Source organism: Rhinoraja longicauda, chromosome 27, assembly GCF_053455715.1.
Source record: "Rhinoraja longicauda isolate Sanriku21f chromosome 27, sRhiLon1.1, whole genome shotgun sequence".
Classification (NCBI taxonomy): Eukaryota; Metazoa; Chordata; class Chondrichthyes; order Rajiformes; family Arhynchobatidae; genus Rhinoraja; species Rhinoraja longicauda.
This window is the reverse complement of record NC_135979.1, coordinates 19983735-20010502: the sequence shown is the minus strand read 5'-3', so window position 1 is coordinate 20010502 and position 26768 is coordinate 19983735. Positions and strand designations below refer to the sequence as shown.

The 26768-nt window shown below is 39.8% G+C and overlaps 1 protein-coding gene across 3 annotated transcripts in view; it reads right to left on the bottom strand.

The window, feature by feature from the left end:
- Positions 1-1572: 1572 nt before the first annotated feature.
- LOC144606891 (zinc finger MYM-type protein 4-like) overlaps positions 1573-26768 on the bottom strand; it is a 140820-nt gene continuing 115624 nt past the window's right edge. For all 3 annotated transcript variants that reach the window (XM_078423354.1, XM_078423355.1, XM_078423356.1), the window contains 13 exons: positions 26501-26623; positions 25684-25724; positions 25451-25592; positions 24418-24533; positions 22116-22287; positions 21104-21337; positions 13873-13976; positions 13351-13522; positions 11747-11898; positions 9572-9686; positions 7325-7573; positions 5250-5376; positions 1573-5069 (listed from right to left, as the gene is read on the bottom strand). In XM_078423354.1, coding sequence (XP_078279480.1) covers positions 4859-5069; positions 5250-5376; positions 7325-7573; positions 9572-9686; positions 11747-11898; positions 13351-13522; positions 13873-13976; positions 21104-21337; positions 22116-22287; positions 24418-24533; positions 25451-25592; positions 25684-25724; positions 26501-26623 — 1958 coding nt within the window. In that variant the 3' untranslated portion in view covers positions 1573-4858. The remainder of the gene's footprint in view (positions 5070-5249; positions 5377-7324; positions 7574-9571; positions 9687-11746; positions 11899-13350; positions 13523-13872; positions 13977-21103; positions 21338-22115; positions 22288-24417; positions 24534-25450; positions 25593-25683; positions 25725-26500; positions 26624-26768) is intronic.

The window sequence follows — 26768 nt, the reverse complement described above, 5'->3', positions numbered from 1 at the left end:
AAAATGCAAAGATAGATCCACTGACCAAAGTGGCCTGTTCCCGTGCTGTAAATAATGTGCTTTAATGTAATTTAATTTTATGACCTCTCTTATTACATCCCACTGCATTGCATTTTCACTTTGAGGAAACCTTCAAGAGGTTAAATCAATTTTGGGCAGGAAGTTATTAAGGATGGTAATTTCATCAACAATACCGATATTATAATGAAACTTTGATTTGAAATTCCTCCTCAGGTAAAGCTCTAAAAGCAATGTAGCTGATAAAAATGGAAAAAGAACTGGAGTAGGATCACAACGTCTAAACTATTCATGCAAACATTTGCCGCTCCAAGAGGTCGTGCACGTGGATTACAGCGGCGGAAGACACCACGGCTATGCTTGGCCAGCCCGACCCTGCAACGCTGCCAGGACAACAGACCTCCATGGTCAGGTCCAAGATCCCTGCACTTACAACAACTGGGACTTGAAAATGGCACCAAACTGGCGACTGTACAGTGTCTCAGTGTACTGCTAATATACACTTGTACTGTATCTGAGATGCTTATCTAATATGTATCTAAGTGCTTATATATAGTGATTCTTGTACTGAACTGTATACAAAAATGAATTTCACTGCACCTCAGTACACGTGACAAATAAAAAGTACTATACCATACAATTATAAACTGAGAATATCTGCCTTTACGTTGTTACCATCGACCAATTTTACAGCATTCATGTGACTGAGAGTTCAATACTTCATTTCACAGAAGAGAAGGCACTTTGTCCAGAGTCTGCGCAGGCTGACACAGCAATCTCATTTCCCCACTAATTTTCCCTGGAAACTATTCTCTCCACATTCCCCTTGTTACTCTCACCCATCTTTATGCAACGGGAAACTTAGTGGCCATTTAACCTACAGGGCTTTCAGATGTGGGAGGAAACCAGAGACCCTGGAGGCAACCAATGCAATTGAAGAACACGCATGTAAACTCCACACAATCAGCACTGGTCAGGAATGACCATGTCATTGAAGCTCTGTGACAGCAACACTACTTGCTGAACCACCCTCCTGAAAAAGAAAATCTAGCCACTAAGGTAATATATTCACATATGCTTATTACCTGTACAAGACCAATTCCCTGATTAAAACACTGCCGGAAATAATTTTTTTAAAGTTAGAGTCATGAAAAAGATACAGCATAGAAACTGGCCCTTTAACAGAACTTACCACCAATCATCCATTTACACTAATGCTAAATTAATCGTATTTGTATTCTAATTTCCATCAAATTTTACTACGCACCTGCACATCAGGGGCAATTTACAGGGGTCAATTAACTTACTAAAATCTTTAGAGATGAAACCCACGCAGTCACAAGAGAAAGTGCAAACTCCACACAGACAGCACTCGAGATCAGGACTGAGTCCCGGTGTCTGGTGCTGTGAGGCAGCAATTCTACTACCAGCTGTCCACTGTGCTGGCCTTCACTACTCATATGTAATTGTAATGGAAGACTTTCGTCAATAATTTAACATACAACAGTCAAAAATACATCCAAGCAGTAACAAATACAAGTGGCTGTAGTTTAAAAAAAGTTTTTATTCAGATAACATAAATATTCACTTACTTTTGTTCATTTACCATGTTGAGTTAAGGTTTGACTAAAAACTTCAAAAAGGCTCATTAATGACAGCAGCTGAATTCCATAGTTCTTACTGATAAATATTTTATTAAAGGGGCATCATCGTTTGGTAAAATGCCTTGCACTTTATACCAGGTTTACGAATAGAAGTGTTACAAACAAAGGTATGATCCACAACATGATCATAAAGTCAGTCAACTTTCAAAAAAAGTTTTAAAAGGATATCACTGTAAAAGAAAAAGTCCTGCAGCACTGTGATCCCGGCAGAAAGCATACAGGTTTCAACTGGGATTTCAGAATATTTTGTTCCTGGAAATATTCCTGATTGTTCCATGAATTTTAATCTGCTTGAAAACTTCTCCATCCAAACCGCAACAAAAAAAGTTGACAATAACTTTAAAATGTACTTGTATCACTGTAATATTTCAATTGAAATATGGAAAAATGTATTATAAAATAACAGTTACGTTAGCCCATTGAAAGGCATCGTGTTCTTCAATGATTAGAAAAGAACTGCTGGTTCTATTTGGAACAAACATTTGCATCTTGTTCAGTTCATTTAAATGAAGACACAAGAGACTGCAGATGCTGCATTCTGAAACAAAAAACAAAGTGTTGGAGGATCTGAGCGGGTCAAGCAGCATCTGTGGCGACAGATATATTTGTTGATGTTCAACAATCTGTTGATGCCTCATGTCAACTCGCGACATTAGAACTGATGCAAGGTCTCGATCCAAAAACTCAACCATCTCTTTGCCTCTCTGGATGCTGCTCGAGCCACTGAGTTCCTCCAGCAGATTGTGCTTTGCTTCAGTTTTATTTAAAACCTGATTATTTTATGAAGTCACTTATTTCTAGTGATATCACACAATTGCTGCTGATAAATTTGCAAGACATATCAACTCTGAAAACTTAGCTAAGTGCTTTCCAACCCTCCGCCAACCTTATTGACTTCATCGCATTCATTTGAATCAAACAAAAAACTTAGAAAATGCATGCTTAGTTACTTGCCCTCTGATTTACATGATCTGTGAACAAGCAAGGACATAATGCTATTTTTGGAGAAAGCACTGGCAGTTAGTTGAGGTGATACAATAGACTAGAAACAATCCTTTCCTCTGCGATCTGGTTTTGACCCGCACCCAAGATGACAGTATGAATCTTACTTATCGGTTGAAATGGCCTGAAAAGTATGACAATTCAGGTGTCACAACCAGTGTATTCCTACAGCAAAATATTGCTCAGAATTCAGCATAAATTGACTGATGCCGTCACTTAATGAAACAAAATGGAATATTTACATTGCGCAAAAGGGATACTCTTCCAGACACTGGTTAAGGCACACTGTTGCATTGATGGAGTTTCAACCTGCATCTTAACCTTTGCTTGATCTGAACTTGGTACGGGTTAATGTTGACACTAGTTCAAAACATATGGAAATTTCAGTGAACAATAAAAAGGGAAAATGCACTACTAAACGCTGGTAAATCCAGAGGCAAAGCTAAGCAGTGTGGGAGTATTTTCTCTTTATTGATTAAGGATGAAATGTCTGTGCAGAATTTTTGGATAGGTGCATGCTGAGGGTGCCAATGTGTTAAGGAATTAATTGAGGAATTGAACTAAGCTTCATTGGCTATACCTAATCTGCAAAAAACATTGCAAAATAACCTTCTGTTAGATTTCTAAAATAAACGATTAAAATTATGTTTGCCAACACTCAGTCAAGGAGCGAAAGGGGGCGCATTTGATTGGTGATTGCTTTCCAGTTCAAAAAGAACAAATTCAATGAATTTCAACATTCCCATTATTGAGCTGTATTCAAAGGACTTTAAAAACCCAGGTGGGGCTTCTCATTACAGCATCGATTCTCCAACTGAAGGTCCTTTGAATGTGGCCCAATCATGAGACCGTAGCTGAATACACTTAGCAGAGAAGAAGCCACAACTATTGAGAAAGAAAATTGTAGAAAGTTAATGCTCCTCTCCATCACTTTTGGGAATCATCTAATTATAGCTTTCAGTCCAGCAGCAAGCACGCTACCTGCTCAATGTCTGAGCTGGGGAGCTGTACGTAAAACGTACACCTTTATATAGAATGAAGCAGAAAGAAAGTGCATTACAACCGAGTCCTTCCCTTAACAGCAATAATTCATGTGTCTAAATCACAGCAATTTCCGTGTACAAAAGGTTCTTGTGGAAACCAAACTCAGAACAGTATCTAGTGTATTCACTATTTTCAAGTTTCCCATAACTTATGTCAATGGGGAACAGTGCGTTTCTCGGTTAATGAAGAGGTAAAAGGTACTTTCACACAAACGCCTGTTTACTACAATGCAAACTGTATTATGTAACAGGGAGTACAGTGGGCTTTTCTACAAATGTAATTACTCTGCAGTATGTAAAGTCTGATCAGACTTCACATAAGCACTTATTTTATACACAGTCAAGATATAAATGTAATTAAAATGTATGTACAAAAACATGTCAGCAAGAACCTAAACTTATAACAACATCCTTTTAGCTGCCCCATTACCTTCAAAATATACAAATTTATACTCATGTGCACATCTACATCTAAACTTACAGCACACACATCTCCTCTAAATAAAATGTGAGCACAGGACATTTTAACAAGGGGTTAGTAAATGCAATTCAATGTTAATTCTTTTTCCAAAATAAAAGTAGTTTTGTGGTTAACAGCAATCTAGAGACTAAACAGTGTTTTCAATCATAGATGTTAACATTTAAATGGCCGAAATACTGTCTCGCTATAAGAGATTCATTCAAAATATGTCCTTCAAGTTCCAATGTAACATTCTAAAATAGTCCTTTAAATACTTCTTGGCATTCTTCCTGCGCTTTCCCCACACTCCATGTCCATCCTATCTTCACTCCTTTTTCTGCTCTCCTTAAAAATGAATTTATCACGCATTGTTTTTAAAAAACACCTGTTTACACAATGAAGTAGAGTGTGAATGCTTGGGGTAAAAACAGATTTACGTCACTTGTCCATCTCAACAAAAAAAATCCTTTAGACTGTAATTATTTTAAAGCACCAAGATTTCCTGTCAATGTAATTATCAACATAGATTTTGTTTGACCAGTGTGTTCATTGACCCTCTCTTCACTGTCCCTAAATCAACCCAGGAGTTCACTAGACTCCCAGCAGTCTGCTACTATTCACGGGTACATGCATTCCAGAGTTCAGTGCTTAAAAACAGATAAAAATCTAGTTCATTCAGATGCATCTTCCACTTCCTCATCTTCTTGTTTCACCTTTGCAAGCTCTTCGTGAACCTCCCTCACCATGAGAATACGAGTTAACATGGCGTCCAGGATGGCAGGGTCAGTTGGTAAGGTTGAATACCACAATGGACTGTCAGGCACACATGAGCGCTCAGGCTGAAGGTAGAAAATGTCACTTCTTGGCTTCACACTCTCAGAACTAAAGAACGGCAACAAAAAAAAACCACAAATGGTTAGAAGTTGTGAACGCATTCATTTTTATTTTCAATGTATATTTCATTTTTCTACCGTTATGGTGAAGCTTATAAGAAATACTGCTTGTTAGTTTTTATTGACTTTAAATTTAAAGATTGATTATCATTGATGGAAACCTGCTTACCACTTGGACAGATAGAATTCAAAGAGACGCACTGGACATCTGAGTGGATTATCGGTGTTTTCAGCCATTTCCATAGCACCTTCATCCTCCTCTTCACTGCGCTTCCTCTTTCCGAATTGCAACTTATCTACATTAGAAATAAAAATACATAACTGCAACATTCTCCCCTTTGACCCAATAAAAACTTAATTTCATTATTTAAATTTAAAAATTAGTTTATGATAAATTATATTGAAATTTATTTCAACCTAATTTTAACTTTATATACTAAAGGCAAGTTGCTTAGAAGTGGATTATTTTGTATGTAACTGTACAATTATTAGAGTTAGAACTGTCTTGAATTTTCATAAAATCTAAATTTGTAAAATACATGGTGGTGCAGCGGCAGAGTTGCTGCCCTACAGCGCCAGAGACCTGGGTTCGATTCGTGCTTGTTTACTGAGTTTGTACGTTCTCCCCATGACCTGCATAGGTTTCCCCCGAGAACTTCGGTTTCCTCCCACACTCCAAAGACATACAGGTATATAGGTTAAATGGCCTGGTATAAATGTAAATTGTCCCTAGTGTATGTAGGATAGTGTTAATGTGCGGGGATCACTGGTTGGCATGGACTAGGTAGGCCGAAGGGCCTGTTTCCGCACTGTATCTCTAAACTAAATATTCCTGTCAAAGGTAATGGTGCCACATTTTGGCAAATAGAACAGTAATAAGTGCTTATATCGATATACAGTGCCCTCCATAATGTTTGGGACAAAGACCCATCATTTATTTATTTGCCTCTGTACTCCACAATTTGAGATTTGTAATAGAAAAAAAATCACATGTGGTTAAACTGCACATTGTCAGATTTTAATAAAGGCCATTTTTATACATTGGCCTTTCACCATGTAGAAATTACAGCTGTGTTTATACATAGTCCCCCCATTTCAGGGCATTTATATCAGAGTGATGGCAAGAGCAAAGTATGGAGGAGAGAAGAAACTGCCCAAGATTCAAAGCAGACCACCTCAAACAGTGGTGGGGGTGTTATGACCTGGGCATGTATGGCTGCTGAAGGCACTGGCTCACTTATCTTCATTGATGATACAACTGCTGATGGTAGTAGCATAATGAAGTCTGAAGTGTATAGACACATCCTATCTGCTCAAATTCAAACAAATGCCTCAAAACTCATTGGCCGGCAGTTCATTCTACAGCAAGACAATGATCCCAAACGTACTGCTCAAGCACCAAAGGAGTTTTTCAATGCTAAAAAAGGTCAATTCTTGAGTGGCCAAGTCAATCACCCGATCTGAACCCAATTGAGCATGCCTTTTATATGCTGAAGAGAAAACTGAAGGGGACTAGCCCCCAAAACAAGCATAAGCTAAAGATGGCTGCAATACAGGCCTGGCAGGGCATCACCAGAGAAGACACCCAGCAACTGGTGATGTCCATGAATCGCAGACTTCAAGCAGTCATTACATGCAAAGGATGTGCAACAAAATACTAAACATGACTACTTTCATTTACATGACATTGCTGTGTCCCAAACATTATGGTGCCCTGAAATGCAGTTAACTTTACTTGGGAATGCATTATATTAACTTAAAATGTCAGAACCACATTAGGTCACTTCTGTACCCATGGGTATTAACCTACAACATAATAACATAAGAATTTGAGGCATTTTCTCATTGTCCTGACTATTTTAAATCATACTGTTTCAAAAGCAGGAATGAGGAATTACACAGTTATTGTTATAAAATTGGAGACAGATGCAAGCCCACCATTTTCTGAGTGACATAAACTGGTTGGATAAGTACTCAAGCTACATTCATGGTAAATGCAACAGCTCAGTGCAGCTTGACTGGTGATTGCAAAGCTGTGTTATAAACAAAGACACTTTACCACCTGCAATTTGTTAGTGACCCCTAATTCTCACCGGGCAATAGATTATAGGAAGGCTCAGCTTCCCTATTTCGACCCGGCACAAATTGTTTGAATCTTTGCTTCATCAAAAACTATTCTTCAATTTGAGAGCAACTTCCCCATTATGCTACATATTTGCTAAGGAAAAACAGGTTTGTTCATACCTATATCTTTCTCCTTTTTGAACATTGGTGGGAAGAATCGTAGGTAGGTCATCTTTGTGTTGTGTTTCAAAGACTTTGTACACCTCATGACATGAGCAAAGGAAAGCTTCATATGTTCACTGACACTTTTCAACTGAAAGTATTTGGTATTGAAAAACAGTAACGTGTTGAGAAGAACTGTTGGAGAATATGCTCCAAGTTGTTTACATTCCCATAAATGTCCTTCCTCAATCCGGCAAAACAACTGGCCTGCAAACAAAATATTGAGGACAGCATTAACACAAAAAGTATCCCATTAATGAATTAAATTTCTTAATTTTCCTTGCAGACATTTTTATTTCTCAGAATGCAAAATACACCAAACTGGTATCCCAGAGATGTCAAAATATCCACTCTGAAGGGGCTCAAGATATAAAAAAACACATCAAAATTTCACCAAACTTTCCATAAATTTCACCAAACTTTCCATAAATTTCATCAAACATTCCATAAGTTTCCATAAATTATCTGGACCATAAATTAAAGACTTTGATAGGGCATCTAGTGAAGACTCTCATGAGTTAAGATTGTTTTTGCACAGTTGATTTTAAACAATTTGATAAAAGCACAAGCAGCAAGTGAGCATTTGGGAGCATCGTGTAAAGGGAAACAAATATGCGTTTCCTGTCTCAATAGACAATAGACAATAGGTGCAGTAGGCCATTCAGCCCTTCGAGCCAGCACCGCCATTCAATGCGATCATGGCTGATCACTCTCAATCAGTACCTCGTTCCTGCTTTCTCCCCATACCCCCTCACTCCGCTATCCTTAAGAGCTCTATCCAGCTCTCTCTTGAAAGCATCCAACGAACTGGCCTCCACTGCCTTCTGAGGCAGAGAATTCCACACCTTCACCACTCTCTGACTGAAAAAGTTCTTCCTCATCTCCGTTCTAAATGGCCTACCCCTTATTCTTAAACTGTGGCCCCTTGTTCTGGACTCCCCCAACATTGGGAACATGTTTCCTGCCTCTAATGTGTCCAATCCCCTAATTATCTTATATGTTTCAATAAGATCCCCCCTCATCCTTCTATATTCCAGTGTATACAAGCTTAATTGCTCCAGCCTTTCAACATACGACAGTCCCGCCATTCCGGGAATTAACCTAGTGAACCTACGCTGCACGCCCTCAATAGCAAGAATATCCTTCCTCAAATTTGGAGACCAAAACTGCACACAGTACTCCAGGTGCGGTCTCACCAGGGCCCGGTACAACTGTAGAAGGACCTCTTTGCTCCTATACTCAACTCCTCTTGTTATGAAGGCCAACATTCCATTGGCTTTCTTCACTGCCTGCTGTACGTGCATGCTTCCTTTCAGTGACTGATGCACTAGTTATGAAATTACTAAACACATGTGAGTTTCATCCAAATTACAGTAGGCAAGCTCTTGGCAAGTGCAACCTTGGGCTACATTCTGCTCAAAGCCAATCACGACATTAGTTTTGGCATTTGGCTAGTTGAAGCATCACTACATTTATGCAGTACTGGACCAAGTGGACCCGTTGGGCCCATGCCTCGTAGAGGGGAGACAGGGAAGGGGAAAGGATGTTGTCACTGAGTGAGCCCTATTCCCCCCTCCCCCTCTCCCCACTCCCACTTTCCCCTCCTCCCCACCCCCACTCTCTCCTGCCCCCCGCTGTCCCCTTTCCTCCCCACCCCTACTGTTCCCCCCACCCCCTCAATGGGTTATTAAGTGAATTTTTTAACTTTAAAATGTCTGTAGCTTTAAAAATGTAGCTTCAATTTGAATGAGAGTTGTAACATATTATGTCCAGGATAATGGTGAGTAACGTGGTGCAAACATTGTGGCACTGTGGTGTACCGTTTTGGCTGTTCGAACCATAAAAGTTATACTGTGGTCAAACACACATACACACATACATACGGACAGAGAGTTCTAGTAATATATATATATATAGATAGATAGTATGCAATTCTCATGGATGTTTACGGAAATTGGTACACTGATGAACAAAATCAAATTTTCTCCACAAAGGTACTTTTCATTTCGTATTCTTACACTATATTATTCTAGAAAAATTCAGCAGCATACTAATGCTACACAGCACTGGATCACTTCTTTCGATCTTCAAATACAAGCACTCCCCGACTTACGTAATTAGGTGAATTACATAACCTCACGCTTACGTAAACAATTCACAAATGTTTTTCTCAAATGGGCAAGGTTTCTGCAGGCTGCCACTTACCACTCGGGAGAAGCTGCGGCTGCCAACATTTCAGAGCATTTGTGAGCTCCGATGTGAACTTTGTATAGTAAAGATCTGTGAAGATGTTATCAATCCTGCTGTTCTCAAATATATACTGAAAGAAATCAGAATATCTGAATTATGACTTCTTAACTATGATCTTAATGGACTTATCTAGAGATGAAAATCAGAAAAATGTATTTCAAAACATCCTCAATATTTGAAACGGTTTAAAAATTGTATGGCTCTCCATGAAACCATGTGTGCTGGACATTTTCTTTTAGGACATATCTGTGAATCAACTGTCTTTTACCTCGTTACAGATATTGTAAACACATCAATCCAGCAGATTTTCTCAATTTATTGACAATGGTAATACATACTGCACTGCATTCTGATCAAAGAACAACTTCTCTTTTTTCCGATGATGATTTAATGCACTGGGTTAGATTGAGTGGGCCACATTGGAAGTACAGACTGATTAGATGTTTAAATACCTAAAATTCTTAGACAAGAGAGTAAGAGGCTATTTCCCCTTTATGAAGAGACTAGAATATGGAATAAGGCTCAGGATAAGCTGTTGGCTATTTAAGGTGAAAAGGAGGATACTTTTATTTACTGTTGTGAATATTTGAAAGTCTTTGCCAAGGAGATCTGGAAATCTTTAAGAGCTATCTCTGTGATTCACTGGAATTCACCGATTTAAAACTGCATTTTTCTCTTGCTGATCTCCAAATGACAAAGTTTATTTTTTATAAAAACAGAATTGAAAGGTGATAATTTCCTCCAGCATCTATATGTTTGAAATATTCCTGGTTTCTCACTGGTGTTTGATTTACTATTTATTAATCCTCGAATTCTGCAAAACTCAAGCATCACCTGATGGGGGGGCAATAATATGTTAAAAAATTTAAATGTAAATAGAAAGTAAACGTATATAGGTGTTTTTTTTATTGTTTGCAAAAACATAATGGGCCAAATGGATATCTCCAAGGCACAGCACTGAAAAATCTCCAAGCAGTGGCTGTAACGTAGCCTTGTGGAGAGGAAGGTGCCACCACCGAAACACCACTCTCCCCATTCAAGTCCTTATGGAGCCCATGTGCCCGTGCAAAATTCCATAGATGCCCAGATCTCAGACTGGAAAATCCATCTGCTGATGCCATGGTCGGATAACCTGATGCAGGTTCAGTAACCCCATGGCAATCAATGGGAGAAATAAATTGATGGGGGAAAGGAACGTTTTTATTTTATATCATTACATTAGTTTAAATGTTTAGCTATTCAGAAAGATTCAACTTAAATAACAGGTGACAGCTGACGAGCTGGAGAGTCAAGACTCGCCAGGTAGCTGGAGAAGCCCTGCCTTTCCCTAGGTCTGAGACCTGAACTCCCAGCAGAAGATTGCATCCTGGTCCACAATGGAAGTAACAGCGTAGAATGCAGGGGAATGAGAGATCTGCCCGAGAGTTTCATAAAATGCTGCAAGTTGCTGCCATCCCCTGGGCACAAGGGAGAATTACACAAAGTAATTACAGTTCGGAAAAAAATAACCAATTTAAAACTGCTTTTTTCGCTTGCCGACCTCCAAATTACAAGATTTCTTTTTTATAAAAAGAGAATTGAAAGGTTGTAGCGGCTCCTGGTGGTAAACCACGCGCAGTACATAACCTTCGGCTCGGGAGAGGTCACGAGGTGTCCTGGGGGAGTATGGGAAGCTGGCGCGTGGCAGAGAGGGGAGAGAGGAGTGGTGCGGGGAATTAAAGTAGTGTTGGACGAACTTCGTGCTGCCTCATTCTTCGACGGACAGCTCCGTGTCCGCTACAAGGTGATAATTTCCTCCAGAATCTATATGTTTTAAATATTCCTTGTTTCCTCACTGTTGTGTGATTTATTAGTTATCAAACCTGTAATTACTGCAAAACAAGCTTTGATTGATGGGTGAATAAAATAAAAGGCAAATAGCAGAGTTGGGTGGGGTAATTAAATGTCAAATGCAGTTTTTCCATTGTTTCTCTCCAGATGAATCATAATACTGGAGAACACCTCTAAAACAAAGCAATGCACTGACATCAATATAAAATTGTAATATCGAAGTACAATGTCACGAAAAACAAAACTAATAACAACCAAATAAATTTTGGTCAGTTGTGTATCATTAACATCATGTAGTACCTGTTGAATTCCTAAGCAAAGGTAGAAGATACTATCCGGCTCATACTTTTTTCCATTTGGCCTCCTTACTTCCCGAATGAATTGACACAGTCCAAAGCTCAGCTCAGCAGCCGTACAAGACAGAATATCCTCCTTTAACTTCATTGGTCGAGCTGCATGGAAATTGATGTAATTCATTAACAATAAGACATTACTGATAGAATAAACTGACAAATGAGTTGAAGAATAATATTTAAGAGTTGTACCGTTGCACAATAGGCTACGCTCGTGCAGTTCGCTGTATTTTGACGGTTCTACCCCTAGTTAGCATTTAAGTAGAATGAAAAGGCGTTTGTTTTTAGTGCACCTCCTGACAATTCTCACTGGACCATGCATGCATCAAACTGCAAATCCAAGTAAATGTGACTATTACAACCAACCTTGAAACATGAGATGTCTTCAGCATGTTTATTACATATTACAAGATGATCCTTCAATCCAATTGTGTTTTTAAATTATCAGAGGGGGCATGGTAAACCCTGCCTGTTTGTTCAGTCTTAAAAGGTCTTGACAATTCTACAAAGAAGCTTGGTGTGTCCATCCAACAAACTCCAGCAACATTGAGCTTGAGTCAACTCTCATTTAAACAAATTATCAGTTATCTTATTTATTTATGAACTGTTGATGTTTGCAATTGGATTGCCTCAACCTTCAAACAAGTGCCTAATTTCAAAAGGGAATACAAACACTTCAAGAGATTCTGAAGAGGCAAGATCATTAAACTTTCTTTCTCCACAAGTCTATTACAAAACCCACTGAAAACCTCAAGCAGTATAGCCTATGTGACTTGGAGACATCAAGCTGAGGCTTAGTGCTCGCTCAGATAAAATGAAGAGAAAAAAGTCACTGGCTGTTAAGGTTATTTATAGAAACCCTGAATCAACCAGTTTAAGTAGTTGCATGAGGAAACCCAAGGCTCACATTCATTCCCATTGTTTTGATATAAAACATGATAGATGAAAGTCTAAAAAGGACAAATATCAAGAAATAAATCAAAATAGCAAAAAATAATCCACTAAACTGATAAATGGAAATTATACAATAATGCCTTGCCACCAAAGATACTAGAGGAACAAGATGGACCACTCCGAAGAAATCGCCTATACTGAAGTGTAGTACGCAAAGGAGCATAACGGCCGCCATTTTAGTAGGCAAAACCCGCCATTCGCTATGCCTCTCGCAGTGTAATCGGCGTTTTGGGGAAACAGTATGTGTGATGATACCATTAAAATGCAGAACATATCTCATCTATCAATTCACAGATTTTTGTTATTTTTCTTGTTAAATGTTTCTGCAAGTTTCTGCCTACTAAAATGGCGCCATGACATACTACGGTTTTTAGGGCCGAGTGGTCTATCTTGCTCCTCTAGTATCTTTGCTTGCCACTGAAAAGATGCATCCAATCAGTTACACATCATGTTAAGTGGCATATGTGCTGAACGAAAACGTGTCTGAGTTTTGTTCTTCTTTTATTGTTCATGTGACAAAGAACCATATAAAGGAAACAAATTAAGCCCCAACATAATAGATCGAATGTGAGATTAATGTCTCGGCCATCTACTCACATCCAAATCGCAGCTCCTCTGTGGGTTCTCCTTTCTCGTTCCTAAACTGCACCCATCTTTTCCAAGCTTTCACACCGTACATGTACTTCAAAAATAGACCTAGGTCATTCACTCCAACTGCAGGCTCCTTAATAACATCTCGGGTGTAGCCAACAATAGATTTTTTTCTTCCCTATAAAAAAATGTTTTTTTTAAGTTCTTACAGTCATAGCTCAGTGGCTCGAATTAACCGTGAAATTATACCCTTTATTTTCTTTTGTCCTCATCCCAACCCCTCCTCCCTCCCGAGTTAAATATAAACAGTACAGCAGAGCACCAGGCCATGCAGCCCACGGTGTCAGTGCCAAACATGTCTACTTAAACTAATCCCCTACGCCTCCATATCCCTGCATTTTCATATCTCTAAAAAAACATTTAAACTCCACTGTCGTATCTGATTAGTAATCTATATATTATTAGTCGTAATATTTTATTGTGAAAGCATTAATCTAATTAATTAGAAGACACAAAGGATATCCTCACCCGTTTTCTCGGCTGCACAAAGCCATCTTTGATTCTTGCACGCTGCTTTGCCCTATTCTGCCGTGCTACTGCCAACTGCTCTCGACGCGATGATTCAATGGTAGCTATTTCAAAAATAATTCAAAATAATAAGGATACAAATATAATCTTCTGGAATCTGCACATTGTTCATAATTCATAGGTTTAGGAGCAGAATTAGGCCTTTCGGCATATCACGTCTACTCTGCCATTCAATCATGGCTGATCTTGTTTAAAATGAATTTTAAAAAAATTAAAATTCATTGCAAATTCATTGTGAAATAAATGTTGAAAACTTTCCACTGGGTATGTCTAACAGCTTTTTCTTCTTTGAAGTGCATATGTTGGCTGATAATTGCATGATATTCAATTCCTATATCTTGGTAACCTATAACTACATGCATCAAAACTGGACAATAATAAGGAATGAGTTGGGGTTAACTAAATTTCACTTGCGTCTTACAAGTACCAGACAACGAGCACAACAAACCACTTCCCAAGTGCCTGACTTGCTGAGTTATTCCACCGCTGTCTTTTTTTGTAAAGCAGCATCTGCAGTCGTCCGTTGCTTCCTTGTGTCCACAAAACAATTCCCAACTCAGGTACTATGCATTACTGCCAAGTCCCACACCGTTAACATCCCAGAGTTCACCAATTTAGGGCAGCACAGTGGTATAATTGCTGCCTTACAGCGCCTGAGACCAGAGTTCGATCCTGACCTGGGGTGCTGCCTGTACGGAGTTTGTACATTCTTCCCGTGACCGTGAGGGTTCCTCCCCCCCCACCGAGTGCTCCGGTTTACTCCCACAGTCCAAAGACCCACAGGTTTGTAGATTAATCGGCTTCAGTAAAGATTGTAAATTGTCCCCAGTGTGCATGATAGTCCTAGTGTACAGGGATCTGAGCCTGGATATCCTGTAACCAGGCTCCTTGAAATCATCCACAAACATACTTGTTTGAATTTGTTCAATTGCAACAAGCTAGACACCAGCCAGGGCAGGGCAGGGCAGCCAACTTCATTTGCAACCCCCCCCCTTCACACTACTACAGACCAAATCCCTGTACCATGAGCATGGGGTAAACATCTACAAAATGCACTGCAGCTCCTCCAACAACAACTCAAAACCCAACTTTTACTTCCTAAAAGAATAATGGCAGCAAATACTGGAAATTCAACCTCTTGCAGTTTTCCCTCCAAGTCACAAACCACCTTGATTTAGAAAAATATTGCTACTGGGTATAAATATTTAGACTCCGTACCAACAATAGTGAAAGTATCTTAACCATACAAGTTACTACAATTGAAAAGGATGGTTTAGCATTAACTTTCATGAGCAATTAAGGCTTCTTAAGAGTATAAAAGCTTGCTTTACCAACAATGCCCACATCTTGCAGATTAATAAAAATTACCAGGCAGCAATAGCTACGAAAAATTGGATGTTTGGATCCGTTAAAAGAAAACTAAAATGACGCAAATTGAAAGTTTTGTCCTTCTCAAAGGCATGAATCGTGGATCAATTAGATTATCATGCCAGATTTTGTGTCTTCCCATAGTTTGGAATAATGTGGCTTTTAAAAGAATGCAGAGGAGACTACAGAGAAAAAAACTATTTAAAGCTTTTATTCTCACTCTTGGGATATGGTCATCTTTGGCACATAAAGCACTTGTCCATCGTAGTCGTGATGGCTGACTAAAAGATCTGCAACTTCACTTGAGTAGACACGAGTGATCTGACCGAGGTTTACAAACTGACTGTTTCTTTCAATTAATGAGATTAGTTTAAGCAATGTGTGACCACAAAGAGACGTCAGTATTAGTTTTATTTCCAGAGATGGTAGGCCACTGGAACAGACTGCCTGCTTGTGCAGCGAATATAGATTTATTGTGTTCCTTCTGACTGAGATCCAGGATGAATCTTAATCATCTGGGTTAATCTGCAAGGAACTTTACAGATTTTTCTCCACACGCAGGAAATCTGTTACAGTGGCCAAATATTGTCTGGTAATAAAACTAGTAGTAGACTGTTCTATCTGTATTTGGTTCCACCTCTACTAGTAGATATTTGGCATTTGGGTAAGATGCAAAGTACATGCTCTGATAACTATGTATCATCACATTCATGGGGAACAGATTGGCGAGGCTAATTGGTCTTTCATTCATTACTCTTGATGCCCCCAATATTTCACCAATATTATATTTTAACCAGCTGAAGGTGGTTAAGAATAGCCTGGGACAAACAGCCTTTCTACCAGGAAGCAGCTGGATTTCACTTCGGCTAAGAGAATGAAGTCACGACATAATGAATCGTTGAAAGTGAATCGAAAATCACAAAGCCACTCTAGGAAAATTATGTGCATTTGATTCTATAATGATCAACATTTAACACAAGTTGAAAGTAAACATTTAGATTTAAATTCCTGCCTGTGAGCAGCTGCCTTTAACAATGTAATTGCTACCTCTTGCCAATAGATAGCTCTGTGGAGTTTGTTTCAGAAAATAAATCTGTTGTTACTTTATACATAAGGTGAATATTCATCAATAACCAGTGACTATGAGCAATATATTGGAATATTCCTAATTATGAAGTGATGCAATGCATCCGGTTAATCAATAATTTAGTGACTATATTCCTTCACTTCATCCGAAATAATGAATACATAAATTGATAGTTCCTTACAGAAATTGCACCCATAATATGGCACTGTTTTCATCTGATATGCAAAGTTTCTAAAGCACTGACAGGCTTTGTTGAGGAATGCTGTGAAATCCTCTGTGATTTTAAGCCAAGGAAGTGTAATGTTTTGAATTTTGGGAGATCAAGTGCAAAGGAAAAATATACAGATGTTGGCAAGATGCTTAATGGCATTGACAACAGTGGGATCTTGTGGGTCCAGGTCCATAGCACCCTGGAAATGACAAGCAGATAGAGTGGTTCACCAGGTGGGGCATGGAGTATGAGAGTCAGGATGACATGCTGCAGCTTTATAAAACTTTAATTTACGTATCGAATTGTGAGGATTGTGAGGAAGATGCAATAAGGCTGCAGGGTGACTTGGACAGGTTGTTTGAGTGGGCGGATACATGGCAGATGCAGTTTAATGTAGATAAGTGTGAGGTTATTCACTTTGGAAGTAAGAATAGAAAGGCAGATTATTATCTGAATGGTGTCAAGTTAGGAGGAGGGGGAGTTCAACGAGATCTGGGTGTCCTAGTGCATCAGTCAATGAAAGGAAGCATGCAGGTACAGCAGGCAGTGAAGAAAGCCAATGGAATGTTGGCCTTCGTAACAAGAGGAGTTGAGTATAGGAGCAAAGAGGTCCTTCTACAGTTGTACCGGGCCCTGGTGAGACCGCACCTGGAGTACTGTGTGCAGTTTTGGTCTCCAAATTTGAGGAAGGATATTCTTGCTATGGAGGGCGTGCAGCGTAGGTTCACTAGGTTTATTCCCGGAATGGCGGGACTGTCGTATGTTGAAAGGCTGGAGCGATTGGGCTTGTATACACTGGAATTTAGAAGGATGAGGGGGGATCATATTGAAACATATAAGATAATTAGGGGATTGAACACATTAGAGGCAGGAAACATGTTCCCAATGTTGGGGGAGTCCAGAACAAGGGGCCACAGTTTAAGAATAAGGGGTAGGCCATTTAGAACGGAGATGAGGAAGAACTTTTTCAGTCAGAGAGTGGGGAAGGTGTGGAATTCTCTGCCTCAGAAGGCAGTGGAGGCCAGTTCGTTGGATGCTTTCAAGAGAGAGCTGGATAGAGCTCTTAAGGATAGCGGAATGAGGGGGTATGGGGAGAAGGCAGGAACGGGGTACTGATTGAGAGTGATCAACCATGATCGCATTGAATGGCGGTGCTGGCTCGAAGGGCTGAATGGCCTACTCCTGCACCTATTGTCTATTGTCTATTGTATGGAATATTGTGTGTAGTTTTGATCGTCCCATTATTTTGAGGACGATTTGAAGGCCACAGAGGTGGTTTACCAGAATGCTGTCTAGATTTGAGGGTATTAGTAATAAGGAGAGGTCAAACAACATTGGATTGTTTTCTCTTGAGTGCCGGAGATTGAGGGATGACCTGATAGAAATATATAAAAATATGAGTAGCATAAATAGAAGAGACAGTCTGAACCTTTTTCCCTCGGGTGGAAATCTTAAAGACGTTGAAAGTTTAAAAAAAGATGTGTGGGACAAGTTTGATTTTACACTCAAGAGTGATGGGTCCCAGGAAAGCGCTATCCGTGGTATGGTGGAAGAAGATACGATGGTAGTGTCCTAAAGGCTTTTAGATAGGCCCTTGGATATGCAGGGAATGGTGAGATATAAATCACAGACAGGCAGAGGAAATGAGTTTAACTTTGCATCATGTTTAGCACAGACATTGTGGGCCGAATGCCCTGTTCCTATGCTGCTCTAGATTCTCTTATGTTTAAGCCTAAAGTTGCAGCTTCACAAGGATGGAGAGTGACAAAGTCGATTCAGAAACAAGTGTTCTGAACTTAAAGAAAGGTAACTTTGAGGGTATGAGGCGTGAATTGTCCAAGATAGACTGGCGATTGATGCTGAAAGAGTTGACGGTGGACATGCAATGGAAGGCATTTAAAGGTCGCATGGATGAACTACAACAAGTGTTCATCCCACTTTGGCAAAAGAACAAACCAGGAAAGGTAGTGCATCCGTGGCTAACAAGGGAAATCAAGGATAGTATTAAAACAAAAGATGAAGCATACAGATTAGCCAGAAAAAGTAGCATACCAGAGGACTGGGAGAAATTCAGAGTCCAGCAGAGGAGGATAAAGGGCTTAATTAGGAAAGGGAAAATAGACTATGAGGGAAAACTGGCAAGGAACATAAAAACAGACTGCAAAAGCTTTTATAGATATGTCAAGAGAAAAAGATTAGTTAAGGCAAATGTAGGTCCCGTGCAGTCAGAAACAGGTGAATTAATCATAGGAAACAAGGAGATGGCAGACCAATTGAACAAATATTTTGGTTCTGTCTTCACTAAGGAAGACATAAACCGTCTGCCGGAAATAGCGGGGGACCGGTGGTCTAATGAGATGGAGGAACTGAGGGAAATCCAGGTTAGTCGGGAAGTGGTGTTAGGTAAATTAAATGGATTAAAGGCCGATAAATCCCCAGGGCCAGATAGGCTGCATCCCAGAGTGCTTAAGGAAGTAGCCTCAGGAATAGTGGATGCATTAGTGATAATTTTTCAAAACTCTTTAGATTCTCGAGTAGTTTCTGAGGACTGGAGGGTAGCTAATGTAACCCCACTTTTTAAAAAGGGAGGGAGAGAGAAAACGGGGAATTATAGACCAGTTAGCCTAACATCGGTAGTGGGGAAAATGCTAGAGTCAGTTATTAAAGATGTGATAGCATCTCATTTGGAAAGTGGTGAAATCATCGGACAAAGTCAGCATGGATTTACCAAAGGCAAATCATGTCTGACGAATCTTATAGAATTTTTTGAGGATGTAACTAGTAGAGTGGATAAGGGAGAACCAGTCGATGTGTTATATCTGGACTTTCAGAAGGCCTTCGACAAGGTCCCACATAGGTGATTAGTGTACAAACTTAAAGCACACGGTATTGAGGGTTCAGTTTTGAGGTGGATAGAAAATTGGTTGGCGGACAGGAAGCAAAGAGTAGGAATAAACGGGTCCTTTTCGGAATGGCAGGCAGTGACTAGTGGGGTACCGCAAGGCTCAGTGCTGGGACCCCAGTTATTTACAGTGTATATTAATGATTTGGACGAGGGAATTGAATGCAACATCTCTATGTTTGCGGATGACACGAAGCTGGGTGGCAGTGTTAGCTGAGAGGAGGATGCTAGGAGGCTGCAGAGTGACTTGGATAGGGCAAATGCATGGCAGATGCAATATAATGTGGATAAATGTGAGGTTATCCACTTTGGCGGCAAGAACAGGAAAGCAGAGTATTACCTGAATGGTGACCGATTGGGAGAAGGGGAGATGCAACGTGACCTGGGTGTCATGGTGCACCAGTCATTGAAAGCAAGCATGCAGGTGCAGCAGGCAGTGAAGAAAGCGAATGGTATGTTGGCATTCATAGCAAGAGGATTTGAGTTTAGGAGCAGGGAGGTTCTGCTGCAGTTGTACAGGGCCTTGGTGAGACCGCACCTGGAGTATTGTGTGCAGTTTTGGTCTCCTAACCTGAGGAAAGACGTTCTTGCCTTAGAGGGAGTACAGAGAAGGTTCACCAGATTAATCCTTGGGATGGCGGGACTTGCATATGAGGAAAGACTGGATAGACTGGGCTTGTACTCGCTGGAATTTAGAAGACTGAGGGGGGATCTTATAGAAACATATAAAATTCTTAAGGGGTTGGAGAGGCTAGATGCGGGAAGATTGTTCCCGATGTTGGGGGAGTCCAGAACCAGGGGTCACAGCTTAAGGATAAGGGGGAAGTCTTTTAGGACCGAGATGAGAAAACATTTCTTCACACAGAGAGTGGTGAGTCTGTGGAATTCTCTGCCACAGAAGGTAGTTGAGGCCAGTTCATTGGCTATATTTAAGCGGGAGTTAGATGTGGCCCTTTTTGCTAAAGGGATCAGGGGGTATGGAGAGAAGGCAGGTACAGGCTACTGAGCTGGATGATCAGCCATGATCATATTGAATGGCGGTGCAGGCTCGAAGGGCCGAATGGCCTACTCCTGCACCTATTTTCTATGTTTCTATAAAACTTTAGTTAGGCCGCATATGAAAACCGTCAATCTCAAACTTGAAAGTTTATTTGACATGGAATTTTTGGAGGCACGTTTAATATTTCCACTCTCCTTTCTGTAAAGGTGCATTCTGAATGTTTCATCCTGATCTTTAGAATCTCCCATCAAATGAAACAGCTTCTCTGTAGTGGCATCTGACCAAAATGAATGTGGCAGTTTTCAGCTGAGGCCACAACTGACAAATAAGCGACAAAACCTTGCTTTTCCTCAGCCAGCAAGAACATTAAATGCAGACCAGGGTGACATTAACATATGAAACACTGGTTGACTACCTGATCTTCTAGTTTATCAACTGGCTCAGTGCCATAACAGTGAACTATCATGAACCCCCGTTGATTTTAAAAGTAAAAATAAATTGCAAACATGCTATTATTTCTTGGTAGGGATAACCAATGATTTTTGTCAGATGAGATATGTATTCATTTCATTACAAGAAAATTCAAATTCTGTTACAACTGACCAATAGTTATGTCAGCTTCCAGGTCATCCTCAAGCTCTTCAGTTGAAGGTAACTGCACTTGTGGCTCAGCTGGCAGTGGAGGTGGAGGTGGAGGTGGTGGTGGAGGTGGAGGTAGAGGTAGAGGTGCAGATGCAAGAGATTGCTTCAAAGTAAAGTTACTCAGTTCATCCTCCCAGCTGTGGGGTGTAGACACCGCCTCTGATTCAAGATCCCCACTGTACGTGCTACCCTGATCTGAGAAGGGAACCAAAATAAATTCAGCATTTGTTCAACTTGACCACACACTTTACATATCTTGCTCCCAAAGGCAAAAATAAGATAACAAAAATGAACGAAAGGGAATAGGAGCAGGTATATACAACACGGTCCCTCAGTCCTGCCCACCACTCGGTGTAATTAGTTGATCTGCCCCAGGCCTTACTCCCAATCCTTTTCTGTGCCATTTTTACAAAGCCCTAATTTCATCAATCTTTCAACAATTCCACCTTGAATAGCCCCAATGAACAAATCTTCAAACACTTCCAGCGCAAAGAACTCCGAAGATTCATCACCTCCTGCGAGAAGCTTCGATGCACCCAAGTTTTAACGAACTGTACCTTAAGCTTACAAATATATTCCACTGTTTGAAGATCTTCAACTAATGGACATCAATTGCGCACCGATTTTGGTCCCTTACTTTATTCCCTTTCTCATTGTACAGTAGCATAATGTCACGTTAGCTATGTGCTCACATGTACCATGGAGTTTATTAGTGAAGTGCAAATCAACTTCAGAGTACTCAATTGTTTCTACACTCTAATGGCATCTGGCTATGCCATCATCAAAAACCAAGAGTTTAAAATAATTATTCACAAATCTACTTAATAAATAAGACCTTGCAGTTCTGGCACGTTGAATAATAAAAACAAAATGCTACCTTTGGATACTTTTAATATGATATACTAGGCATCAGGTCCCAAACTAAATATTGTACAACTGGATCATAAATAATATAGCTTGAATCAATACAGACCACCATGTGAAATAGTTTTTTCTTTTTCCTCCTCTTCTGCAATCATAGCAGCCATTGTTAGAAGGTCAGCCTCAAAGGGATTTGAGGGAATCTTCTCCTTTATTTCCTGGATTGTTTCAATTATCCTGTCTGCACTGTCCAAGGTTGTTGGAATGAACATTGGAACTGGCAGCTGAAATGAAAAGAGTAAATAGATAATCTAGCAAGATTTTCTTCTTCAGCATCTTATTACACAATTAGAGTCATAGAGCGATAAAGTGTGGAAAATGGCCCTTTGGCCCAACTTGCCCACACTGGCCATCATGTCCCAGCTACACTCGTCCCACCTGCCTGTGCTTGGTCCATATCACTCCAAACCTGTTCTCTCCATGTACCTGTCTAACTGTTTCTTAAACATTGGGATAGTCCCAGCCTCAACTACCTCCTCTGGCAGCTTGTTCCATGCACCCACCACCCTTTGTGTGAAAAAGTTACCCCTCAGATTCCTATTAAATTTTTCCCCCTTCACCTTAAACCTATGTCCTCTGGTCCTCGTTTTAACTACTCTGGGCAAGGGACTCTGTGCAACTATCCGATCTATTCCTCTCATGATCTTATACACCTCTATAAGATCACCCCTCATCTTCCTGCGCTCCAAAGAATAGAGTCCCAGCCTACTCAACCTCTCCCTTTAGCTCACATCCTCGAGTCCGCGCAAATCTTCTTAGTACCCTTTCCAGCTTAACATCTTTCCTAGAACACATTGCCCAAAACAGAACTCAATACTCTAAATGCGGCCTCACCAACGTCTTATACAATTGCAACATGACCTCTTAACTTTTATACTCAATGCTCTGGCTGTTGAAAGTCAAGAACCAAAAGCTTTTGACCACCCAATCTTGGTCTTGCCCATGTTAGATTTCCCAAAATGCAGCATCTCACATTTTGCCGCATTAAATTCCATCAACCATTCCTCAGCCCATCTGGCCAATCGATCAAGATCCTGCTGCAATTGTTAACAACCATCTTCACTATCTGCAATACCACCCATTTGCAAACTTGCTAATCTTGCCACGTACATTCTCATCCAAATCATTAGATTATAGGTATAGACGGCAATCAGTGATAGGCTCAGTACCCATCTGTGGCACACCACCTGGAGTCACAGGCCTCCAGTCCGTGAAGTAACCTTCCACCATCAACCTCTGCTTCCTTCCATGAAGCTAATTTTCCATCCTTTCAGCTCGATCTCCATGGATCCCATGCAATCCAACCTTCCCGAGCAGCCTACCAATTGGAACCTTGTCAAATGCTTAGCTGAAATCCATATATACAACTACAGCTCTGCCCTCATCAACCATTTTGGTCACATATTTAAAAAAATCATGAGACACGACCTCCCACCTACAAAACCATGCTGACTATCCCTAATCAGCCCTTGTCCATCTAAATGCATGCATATTCTATCCCTCAGAATTCTTTCCAGTAACTTTCTGACTATAGTACAGCAATACTTACTAATTTGTTATCAAAATAACCTGTTTAAATCTCTGCTGTGATGTGCTGTCATTATCTACTTCAATTGTGAAATACATGTGTAACAGCATTGACATTAGGAATCATCTGTTCTATAAAATTTAAGCCAATCACTAATATCAACGCCACTCACATCACAGTATGTGGCATCAAAATAATGATTTCAAAAACAGACTCCAATTTTAGCATAAAAGCAGTCCAAATTACTTAAGGGTTCTGCTCCCAAGAATTATACCAAAGCCGTTTTCTCCACAAGTCAGAAATATTTGTTTTCTATAGTAACCTGTGATGCTTCGCTTTGCATACATTTGCTTTAATTCTTTCATATCATTGAATATTCATCCATAGTCAAACTAAGGGAATATTTAGTGTCTTCAGTTATGAATACCATGCAACGTTTTACTATTATCACTAGAAACATAGAAAATAGGTGCAGGAGTAGGCCATTTGGCCCTTCGAGCCTGCACCGCCATTCAATATGATCATGGCTGATCAAAAGATTTAGTTTGATAAAATATTTTTAAATTTATACAGGAGAATGTGTATAAAGTCGCATTTCCACAAGTCATGTCATTTGTAATCTGGGAACCCTCTGTATATTTTTAAAAAAAGATGAAATACATCACAAAACAAAATCAGTGCCTCGTGACATTTAGGTTGTACTAGACCAAGTGGACCGTTGGGCCTATTCCTCGTAGAGGGGGGACAGGGGAGGGGAGAGGGTGCCACTCACTAGAGCCAATAGTAAACTTATTCAAAGATGTATATAATTTTGTGTGCAACTTACAGGCACAGGCATCCCAAGCGGGAATGGTGCAAACTGTGTGTAAAGATGTAGAGGCAAAGGTACGTAAATTGGGACAGGAATAGGCAATATGACCACTTGTTGCTTCCAATCTTCATCTGAAAACAAGAGAAAGCATACTATAATAACCAACTGTTTACACATTTTTCAACAACAAAATGTTTCAGTTTTAACAAATTCTAAACCTACTCATTAATGTAAAATAACAATGTCTACAACACCACAAAGATAAGTAGTCTATTTCAGAATCTCAATGGCATTGTAAATTCTATACTACAATTGGTGAGGTCAATTCTTGATAGACAACCATGATCAAATTAAAATTGCAGTGCCACATTATTTCATATACTTCCAACCTTTCTCCTTTAGATTAAGCAAAACCTAAGTGTGATCGCTTCTCTACGTATGGTGTTCAGAAAAATCAAATCCAAGCAATTTAACAAAACTCTACCCCACTCACCTTGCTTGGGACAGTTGCACATACAAATCCCCATATGAACCGCTTATGGAAACAAGATTGAAGAAAATAACACTTGCACGTATCTTAAACCTTTTCACAACTGTCAGACGTGACACTGAAGTACTTCCTGTACGACTAATAACTCAGATTTATAGGTTTAGGAAATTCTTGGCTACACTCTCAGTGCAGCACTGTGCAGCAGCTTGAATTTATTCCATGCATTATTTCACATTGAAAGACCACTGCATTTCAACAAATTATATCTTGCATTAAAAGTTGCATCCTTTATGTTTTATCTGTGTACTGTGGAGGGCTTGATTGTAGTCTTTTCTTTAACTGGGTAGCACTCAAACTTAAGCTTTTCACTGTACCTCAGTACACGTGACAACTGTATTAATTAAATGGACTGTTACTCGAAGCTTCACACGAGTTGTTTATGCGAGGTTATTAGAAATACTATTTCGTAACAAATTAGTTGTGATCATCATATGCATTTATTATGCAGCTATCAATATAATATACACAAGTACACATGAATGTACATCCACACATTACCTGTCTGACAAGCCTTGGTCTGAGTGTGTGGCTTACAGGATGTCGCTTTGTTCTGTGTAATAGGTTTGCACAAGAGTGCTTTATTCTTGAGAACCTTGGGTGGGGCAGATGGTAATCGAAGAGGTTCTGTCTGTGTACTGATCTAAATTATTAAGAGATCAAAGAAACTTAACGTAACCATTAATTGCAAACAATTCGAGTTGAATTAAACGATAACCAAACTTCTTTCTTACCTCCCCAGTAACCTCAGTTCCTGAAGTCGTACAAGTCCCAGCTGCAAGAAAGGGAAAAAAAACTGTCATCTGCTTAGTTCTGCAGGAAGATCAAAGTTTCCTGAATTAATTTAAATACACTAAAAACCACGTATAACAGCTCAGGTAATTAGCTGATTACATGAAGGGTGATTGATCTGAAAAGCTAACTCTGTCTGCAAAATGGCGTGTGACCTGCTGAGTATTCACAAAATAGTATCCCAAATTCCTCCAGCTGCAGTTCTTTGACATTTATCAATCGATTCATGACCTATTTCATCCTATCCTGTGTGGTTTTAATTATCTATACAAAAGGAATAAAGCTTACTTTTCAATAGACCAGCAACATTAACTCTGTTTCTCTCTGCCTGACCTGGTGAACATTTCTAGCATTTTCTATTTCGATTTCAGATTTCATGCTTGTGCAGTTTCCTGCTTATAGCTCTAATTTTTGGGGACCAGAAATCATCAGAGGGAGTCGTGATCTTTCATCAGAACCAAGATTCCTCTCAGTGGTATGGGCCATTATCAATGGAAGGGCAATTACCATTAGCAGAGGAGAAACTCAGTCAAGTGCATTTCTTGTTCAAAAATGGTTGCAATGACCAGCAAGGTCATTTGCCACTGAGCAAATGTTCGCAATTTGAGTTTCCTTTAAATGATAGGGATGATAAAATATCAAATAGAAAGAAATGCACTGAGGTAGTGGAAGTGCTTCTTTGCTACCATTGAGCAACATTGCAATCCTCTTGCTGCATGATGACAAAACATTAATTCAAGTTTACAGCAACCTCCGTACCATTTAAAGTTGTTGTTGAACAAGTCGTATTCTGCACTGGAGGAGTATTCGCCAACGACATCACATTTGCTATCACAGGAGTCGGCTCCTTCCTCTGACTGCTGGGAACGCTTGGTACCGTTACTGTTGAAGGAAAAAAGTGAATTTCCTTTTAATGTTACATAATCACACAACTTAAGGTACATGTATCTACAGAAGTTTATTAAAAAAAAACATAACATGTTAATGTTATGAAGTGAAATGCAAGGGGACAAATCGTACTCACTTC